The 9,392-nt window shown below is 38.8% G+C and overlaps 1 protein-coding gene across 1 annotated transcript; it reads left to right on the top strand.

Annotated features, from left to right (window-relative positions):
- Positions 1–545: 545 nt before the first annotated feature.
- Positions 546–9,198, top strand: LOC129274304 (probable N-acetylgalactosaminyltransferase 9). The gene is made up of 3 exons (XM_064108611.1): positions 546–2,309; positions 3,296–3,465; positions 8,955–9,198. The coding sequence occupies exons 1-3, from the start codon at positions 1,909–1,911 to the stop codon at positions 9,128–9,130; spliced, it is 747 nt and encodes a 248-aa protein (XP_063964681.1). The 5' UTR covers positions 546–1,908; the 3' UTR covers positions 9,131–9,198.
- The last annotated feature ends 194 nt before the right edge of the window (positions 9,199–9,392 follow it).

Here is a 9,392-nt window from a genome sequence, read left to right as displayed (position 1 = left end):
TTTAACCTACACTCTAAATTACAGGGATTTAAAACAAGTCCACATGGACTGTAGTTAGGGACCAATCGAATTCCGGATTTAGTTTGAATCCTTAAGATTCATTTTTAAATCTCGAAAGATTTTAATTTAAATCATTTGAGATTTAAATTTAAGTCGTTAGGATTAAAACTAAATTCAGAAATCGATTGGTCCCTAGCTACAGTCCATCTGGACTTATTTTAAATCCCTGTAATTTAGAGTGTAGGTCCCCGAGGCTATGCTTCACTTTGCGCTATAATTCGCGCCCCAAAACATATGTCATGAAAGCAAATAACAAAACAAGATAACTTGAGACAACACAATGCAAAACAAAACCAAACACAAAAGGACAAAAAAGCAACGAAACATAACATCAAGATTCCGAACGATGCACAAAGGGGGGGGGGCAAATAAGAGAGATGAGAAGAAAGGCGGGAACCAAGAGCCGAGAAGGGAGAGAAAGTGGGAAGAGTGAAAAGAAAGATAAAGAGAGGGGGTAAGAAAGAAGAGATCGTGGGATAAAGATCACTTGCACGCGTGTGTGAACGTCTTTGGATGTGACACATAAAAAGACATCAATTCAAGAAAGAGTGATCAAGAGAGAGCCGGAGAGGGAGGGAGAAGGCCCGGGGAGAAGGATCGCAAACGTCTCACGCTATACCACGACCATGATACAACTTCTTCATCACCTGTTCTATTATAATCTCCCAAGGGTACATGCGCGGGTCATTCCTTCGACTTGGTTCACTGGTATACCATACAAACATCGTAGCAGTACAAGTCCAAGTTGATCAAACTCTAGCCTCAACCTCGGTCGTAACTGGCTTATCGATCTACATCTGGGCCGAATTTGGACCAAAGTCAAGTGAAGAGACCATGGATGACTTTTGACAGCTTGGTTCGTGATCGACCAGGGAATTTTTAGTGAAGTTCAAGTTAGTCTCGATCGTAGGGTTATGAGCAGAGTGTGATACTGTATATCCCCGCAGTGAAAGTGTATTGGAGAATGAATATAGGCTCATGTCGAAAGCCCGCTGTTTGGAGGATGTTTTTCATGGAAATTGAATGTTAGTGGTTAAAAAAATCACCACCTTTCCTTCATCTCTGCTACGCTACATCTTTTCATCTTGCATGGATTAAACCATGTGAAACGCTTTGACTGAACGAACTGGAACTTATTAAAACTAATCAAGGAAAATCTGACCTGATTAAAACTTCTCAGCGCGAACATCATTTCCAATCAAAGGTGACCCGCAGTGCGTACATGTATGTAAATATTTATGCTAAAGGTCTAGCTGATCGCCTTGCATATAACTTTCTTCATGAACAAATCCATGTATTATTTGGGGCGAATTATTTTATCCCATGGATTTATTATCATCACCATCGTCACCAGTTAGTTCATATGCGTTTAATCTAGCCATTTGATTATAATGCTCAGGCATATATACCAACTCTAGACCTACGAAACATTCGGATATCACCAATGCCATTATGCTACCATCCGGATTGGAGTCCCTAGTTTCGTTGGTGTAGCTGTCGTATTAAGGTCTTCAATTTGTTGTTGATGTCCTCTGAGTGCAATCAATGTCCAGTTGTAATGATATCGAAAAATTTTAGTGTGCATGGATGCCGCCAAAAACCTACCATCGCCATATAACCGTTTCCTGTATTGGAGGCCTTCGTGAACTTGCATGTTTTCCTTTGCTTGGGGGGTGAAACCTTATAGCGTGTATGAAAAATATATTTATACTACTAGTATTGTCTGGAATCCACTGCGCTCTTATAGTCGTATATCGTCTGCGCCAAAGGATCGATATTCACAGTTTAGTTTGAGTCTCGCTTGGAACTTTTTTTGTTTAGCTTTTGTTTTTCAAGAACTTGTGGAAGATGCCTCGCGTATATTTGACAGTGGTGATCTCAGGGACAGCTTGGCTCTCGCTTGCATTTCTCCTCTTCTTCATTCACCACGAGAACAAGCACATCTTCAACAATGTCAGGCAAGCCATGGTTGCCGACATAGCGGCGGCCGGAGCGCCCGTCGTCCACCCGCACAACGCGCATAGTATTGGTCAGCGTAACCTTGACCACCGTGATTTGGACTCGGTCCTGGGCCAGTTGGACAAGGATATTCCTCGTTTTGGTCCAGGGGAAGGAGGTCAGCCTTTGATGTTGTCTGGTGTGGCTGACGTGGAGAAGGCGAAGAAGACCAAACATATCCATAATTTTAACCTGGTGGTCAGTGATAAGATTTCTTTGGAGAGAACCGTCAAAGACACAAGAGATTCAAGGTCATTATCATAGTTATCGGGATTTTTTTTCCATTATTATTTCATGGTTGCTATATTATTTTAAGGCCTATTATCACCATTTTTGTTGTGTCTGTGTTGTTGTTTTTCATGATGCAGTTGTTTGAAACAATAATATAAATTGCAGAGTATATTACGAAATCATTATCATTAGTAGAAGAAGAAGAAGTAATAGTAGTAGTAATAGTCGTAGTAGTAGTAGTAGAAGTAGTAGTAGTAGTAGTAGTAGTATAGTAGTAGTAGTAGTAGTAGTAGTAGTAGTAGTAGTAGTAGTAGTAGCAGCAGTAGTAGCATTAGTAGCAGCAGTAGTAGTAGTAGTAGAAGTAGTAGTAGTAGTAGTAGTAGTAGTAGTAGTAGTAGTAGTAGTAGTAGTAGTAGTAGTAGTAGTAGTGGTGGTAGTAGTAGTAGTAGTATAGTAGTAGTAGTAGTAGTATAGTAGTAGTACTAGTAGTAGTAGTAGTAGTAGTAGTAGTAGTACAAGTAGTAGTAATAGTAGTAGTAGTAGTAGTAGTAGTAGTAGTAGTAGTAGTAGAAGTAGTAGTAGTAGTACAAGTAGTAGTAATAGTAGTAGTAGTACTAGTAGTAGAAGTAGTAGTAATAGTAGTAGTAGTAGTAGTAGTAGTAGTAGTAGTAGTAGTAGTAGAAGTAGTAGTAGTAGTAGTAGTAGTAGTAGTAGTAGTAGTAGTAGTAGTGGCAGTAGTAGTAGTAGTAGTAGTAGTAGTAATAGTATAATAGTAGTTGTTGCTGTTGGTTGATTGTGTAGTAGTAGTAGGAGTGTTACAGGTATATTTTAGTGATATTCTTCGATATTAATTTTGTTGGTATTTAATAGTAATATATTCTAGCACGACACGTTTTCAAACCTAATGATTATTGTCTAATACTTTGCTGTTACTATACATAATTATCTTTAAAAGTGGTCACAAGCTAAAGAAAAAAAATCAACACATTTCCTTCCAAAATTATAGGTGTCAGGACATCACCTATCGGTTCTCGAAATTTCCTACAGCCAGCGTCATCATCGTCTTCCACAACGAGGCGTGGTCGACGCTCATGAGGACTGTTCACAGCGTGGTCAACCGTACACCACACGACATTCTTGCCGAAGTCGTACTCGTCGACGACGCCAGCACAGATGGTATTATAAATGCAACTTTCAATAATTTTATGTATTATTAAAGATTACACTATTCCACGTTTGGAAATTAATAACAAAATATCAAAGTCAGAAAAGCAGATTAGTGAAATTCGATCTGAACGAAATTGGACAAAATGGATTTCTAAAATGGTGAGCTTTTGAAAGTTGTAATCGTTGTATATATCCGTATGTATGATAAATTATTATGTTTACCGCAGGAAAGGGGAGCGTTACCCCCGCCCATACCTTCTTCTCTATCTTTCATCATAATGATGCAATAATGTTTTGATAGATATTCATCAAATTTGGCGGGTTTCGCTTTTCCCATTTTGTTTGATTATTCCATCGTCACAATAAACGTCGACAAATTAAGTTAGCGTGGCAGCTGGCCCTTTCACTTTCATCGTCGTACACGAGGAAGCATTCCTTTCATGTCTTCGTGGAGAATAAAACATATTTTCATTTTAGGGTCAGCACATATTTACCATCTGTGTAGTACAGACAGCTGCCCGTGAATTTTGTTTAGTCGTCTATGGCAGGCGACGTGCATCAGAATATCCACAAACCCCTTATCTGAGGTCTCTATGGATAAATAACTGCGCGTATAATGGGGGCATTTTGCCAATCTTCGCTTGCCATAATCATCGTCCCGATCGAGAATGCGACACGGAAGGCGGGTGAATGGTGGGATGGCAAGGAGATTCTTTTCGGTTGGAGCGCCTGAACGGATTCTAGAGGTTAATAGTTTGACCGGTTTCCTCTCTCGTTTGCATAGTTCCCCACCCCCATTCTAACTTATATTTCCTCTCGAACCGTCGCCATTCCTATCGATCTGAATCTGTTATCCAAGCAGGGGCGGCGGCGCCACGGAGGGGGGGGGGGCAGGGATGACTTACATCCTTCTATTTTCTATTAATTCTATGATTACATGCTATACCTTGTTTATTCATGTTTCCTATCCTCCCCCCTAAAAAGATTTATTTAACCCAAGACCGCCCATGTTTCATTCATATTATACCTTTCAATATTGATTATGGGCCGATGAAAAGGAAATCGATATTCAAAGATTGGCGTATAATCAAAGGGACGATATTACCCTATCCGCACATTAGGTAGGGTATAATTATGGTCAATGTGACGTTCTCATAAATATTCGTCAGTCCATGCAGTTTGGAACATAATCTCGTAGGTGTCTCTCCAATAATTTGACTATAGTTTTAGGACACATTATCTACATGACATTTCCCGTACTTCCAAACCATTCAAAAATGATATCCAGGACGTGAATTGGGGAATTGGTCACAAAATATTTTAGTTTACCCTCGACAGAAAGTGGTTATGATAAACCTAGTATTATGCTTGAATACTGAAGTACTTAAAGTGGTTGCGTAAAGAGTTAAAAGAAATTAGTGGGCCAAGTTTATATGATACATTGTGTGGGATACAATTTTATAATAGTACCGAGCGGCCAACGTTTTACCTTTTAGTACGAATAACTGTGTTTGTGATAGATCTTGACAATGTATTTGGAAAATATTATCATATTTCACTTTTTCCCTCTCCCCCGGCCCTAACCACTTTCTCCCTTTTTTGATGGTGGCCCATGTTTGGGGACACTGCCTGCAAGCCCCTTACCCCCCCCCCCCCCCCTCCTCATAATACACCAGTGGTTCAAAGTGAGGATTTTCCACAGAAACTTATACAGAAGTTGTTCCCTGGAATCGCCCCTATACAACCTACTCAACGTTGGAAACCTTTCCGCCTCCACCAACTAGAATAAAATATAGACCATGCTGTGTGGTGTATCTACGATATTGGTCATAACATTATGACACTGTCAAGGCGAACTTGGCTGAGTCATCAAAACTTACATCAAACACGTCACAAACTGATCCCATATGCGCCTCCTTATCACACCACAAAACCCTGGGGTAGTGTACTGGATCCAAGTTCAAGTCTAATATCACTGATCAACTATTTCCACATGAATGTCGTGGTGGATTAATGATTATGATTCATTCACTGATAAATAGGACTTTCTAATGATGATGGAAGATTCACTTGGCGAAAGAGCTCTACAAAGAATAATAACGGAAATAGGAGCCTCATAATAATTATTATACGGGGAGGATCTCCTAGTTTATAGGTCATGTGGATGTTATCGATTTGTAGTTGTTAATGTTATTGGTTTGTGTCGTTGATGATTATGTTGTTAGTGTATCTGATGATGTTGTTATGGTTGGTTGAGTTATTGTTAATGATTATGTATTTGATCATCGATGTTCTTGTCGTTGATTATGTTGTTGTCGATGATGTTGTCGGTGCTGTATTGTGTAAGTGATCAGGTGATGGTGATCAGGGGCAACAATTAAGGGATTCCTTAACGTTAAAGTGGAAGATGTTTTTGAAATTGTACACTTTTCGGGGGATGGGAGCGAGCACAGTGAGTGAGACAATTAATAAGGATTGATTTCTTTATGTAAAAATGTCAAACTGGCCATTTATCAAAGGAAAAGTACCACACCCTATACCCTATGGAGTGTTGTACTATATCCAAGCTCAAGTTTGAGTTTCCTCATCAATTATTCTCCACATGAATGTCGTGGTGGATTAATGATATGATTCATCTACTGATATATAGGACTTTCTAATGATGATAGAAGATTCACTTGGCGAAAGAGCTCTAAAACGAATAATAACGGAAATAGGAGCCTTATAACATGGGAGAGCCACTGTTTTATAGGTCATGTTGATGCTGCCGAGTTGTTGTTGTTCTTGATGATGTTTTTTTATGAAGTTGCTGTAGATTTGTCGTTGGTAATGCTCATGATGCTGTTGAAGATGGCGATGTTGTTGTTGCCGGCGTTGTTGAAGTTGTCGATGTTGTAAATTTAAGTGATCACAATGGTGATCAGCGGCGTAATAAATGGGGAAACAATCTAATTAGGTTGGTTATAGATTATGGTGCATTATTTGGGGATTTTCTTTTTATATATATGTTTAATTAAAAGTAGTACCTTGGTTTTCTTGCGTATGCCAGTAAATATCACAACGTATTAGTATGAAGATTCGAGATAAGAACTTGACCGAAAAACCACATGATTGGAAAATGCCCCTTGATTATTACGTCCTAAAATCTTGGCAACAAACTTCTCAGAATCTTGACCAAAAAAAAATGTCTTGAAATTGGAGAGCAGTCTTCCCCTTTAAGATGCCTGGATCATTTTTATATTTTTGATTGAAAAAAAAAATCACCAGTAATACATTTCTTAAAGCTACTCTCATTTTCTCGACGGTTATACTGTATGATATATCTTCTAACTTCAGAAGCATCTAGGTTTATGGCGTTTTTACACATAACGCTTTATGCGTTGATCGCGTGCTAATCAACAGTGTCTATTTTCTTTCAATACTTGTTTTGCTTATAGGGGCTATCTGTAAGTCACTAGTATATTGTTCAAAGTCATTGATATGATGCGGAACTATAATTATTTTAGACGAATGTGTAGGCTAAATTAGTGTTTGAAATGAAAACAGTCTGGTTTCCTGTTTTAAAGAACAAAATCTTGTTAGGGAGCTATTACGCCCATGCACAATATCCTTGTGAGACACATTAAATAGAAATCCATAAACATTTTAAGGTTATATGCCCACTTAAAAGTATATTACTCTATATCTGGTCAATCCACTCGTGTATATACTTACACTCTAAAAAAGTTTACCCAACAAGAAACATTCATGGATTTGGGCAAAATAAAACCAAATAGAGTGTAGTGGGAGGGGGGGGGGGCAAGGGACAGGTTAATCCCAGTATTATCATGAATCAAAAGCAAGACAAATTGAGAAAGATCGAGAGAGAAGACAGGGAAAAAAAGAGAGAGGGGAGAAAGAGGGGTCAATAGAACCCCAACCCATTCCCATCTCAAGATGCTGTTTTACCAAGTACACCAATGTAGGAAAGTTCTCGTGGGGTTAATCCGAGACCGGCGTTTGAACCTGAAACTCAATCTGCCTTCTCTCTTTTATACCAAGAACTCCTTGGGTTTTTTTTCCGTGAGGTATGAGATGCCTCAGTTTGCCTCAGTCACAACGGCGCGACAAATTCCTGAGTAACAAAATAATTTACATTAATACCAATGACATAACATTGGTCGGTTTTTAGTCGTGTCATTGGTGTGACTGGAACGTTGATAGTTCCAAGAGTAAGAATACTCCGTAATGTGACATTTTAAAAAGGTATTTTTATGAACACATGCATCCATGTAACCTCTTTAAAATGTTATTTTCTTCATCATGTACTGTTTGATATTTTATTGTTCCTATTCTCTTTTTTTCCCCTTCTTCTTCTGTTTCTTCTTTCTTCTCCCCTCCTGTTTCTTCTTTCTTCTTCTTCTTCTTCTTCTCCTTCTTCTTCTTGTTCTTCTTCTTACTATTATTCTTCTTCCTCCTCTCCTCCTACTCCCTCTCCTCCTTTTTTATTTTTATTTTTTGTAATCATAATTCTTACCCTCCCTGTTCTCCTCCTATTTCTCTTTGTATTCCTTCTTCTCCATTTCCCGTCTTCTTATTGCACCTTTTTCTCTATTTAAGAACGTCATTTATACCTACGTATATTTACAATATACCTAGTTTTGCACAATGTTATATTCAAAACAAAATCAACTTATTCGGTCCCTTTTTTAATGTCGAAACTGCGACTTAATTCGGGTATTCACTTTTTTTCTTAAAATAATATTGAATAGATGTGTGTAATATATTCGAGTTTTTCTATACAAACCTGTTTTGTGCCTGTGCTTGTGATGTGATTTTTTTTCTTTCTGTTGGCTTCTTTGATGTTTTAATTTGTTTTTACACGGCCTACAGTAGATATGCAAAAACATGTCCTTTTGGGGAGCGATAACCTTGTTATGTACTTGCTTGATTTATGTCAGCAAAAATACAGGAAGTCGTGTAAACGGGGATTTTAAAATCTGACAGTCAAGAACAGTTATTACCGTAGTCATGCAGGAAATCTTTGATTTTATTTCATTTTTCCTCGAAAAATCTATTCGAGGTTCATACATAAATTTCACATAAACCTGCATCCCAGCTTTTGTTACATTCTTGAGGGCGGCACCAATTAAGGTTTACTTAGACAGGGGAGGGCAGTGCGACTTGCCTGTGACGTCATGAATTATAAGAGTATTATAAAGTCAAGCTTTTGTTATAGATATTTTATCCATTTTCTTCTCCCTTCGTTCTGTTTTCTTATTCTCTTTCTGTCTATCTATCTATCGTCAAAACGAGCGTATCAAAATGGGTGCCAACTGAGGTCCTTGTCATTTTTGGGCAGGGGGGGCACCTACCCCAGTGCCCCCTTAACCGAGATCCGGGTCTGTCTAACCTATCGTTCCCATTTCATGTTATATTATTTTACAGTTTTGTGTCTTTCAATATAATTGTCAGACCCATGCAGTGCAGTCACCCTATAATATATATATTTTTTTCAGATGAACTGGAGAAAAAACTACAGAACATTCCGAAATTGGTACGGGGCAAAGTGAAATTGGTCCGTACCACTCAGAGGGAAGGGGTGGCCAGGGCGAAAATCAGAGGGGCGAGGGAAGCACGCGGAGAGGTTCTTGTGTTTCTTGATTCACACTGTGAAGTTAACACCCATTGGTAAGTGGACGATTCTCAAACTTTTTTCTGCACCACATGAAAGCTTCGGATGTGGAGAAAAGTGCAAACGACCCTTGTCTCCAGTCAGTGGCGTAACTACGGGGGGGCATGGGGGGGCACGTGCCCCCCCCCCAATCGGCTGGCCCCCCAAAAAAAAACGGGGAAAAGGAGAAAAAGAGGAAGAAAGGGAAAGAAACGTAGTGGGGAAAGAAGAAATTATTGTTAATTATAATGTTATATTATGTTATAATTATGTTATGTTATAT

The sequence above is a fragment of the Lytechinus pictus genome, chromosome 13 (genome assembly GCF_037042905.1).
Source record: "Lytechinus pictus isolate F3 Inbred chromosome 13, Lp3.0, whole genome shotgun sequence".
In the NCBI taxonomy this organism is placed as follows: Eukaryota; Metazoa; Echinodermata; class Echinoidea; order Temnopleuroida; family Toxopneustidae; genus Lytechinus; species Lytechinus pictus.
This window is presented reverse-complemented; position numbering and strand designations above follow the sequence as displayed.

Coding starts and splice junctions, on each gene's coding strand:
- LOC129274304 (XM_064108611.1), top strand. CDS start 1,909: ATGCCTCGCGTATATTTGACAGTGGTGATCTCAGGGACAGCTTGGCTC. Junction 2,310..3,295: donor AAAGACACAAGAGATTCAAG/GTCATTATCATA, acceptor CCAAAATTATAG/GTGTCAGGACATCACCTATC. Junction 3,466..8,954: donor CGACGACGCCAGCACAGATG/GTATTATAAATG, acceptor TATTTTTTTCAG/ATGAACTGGAGAAAAAACTA.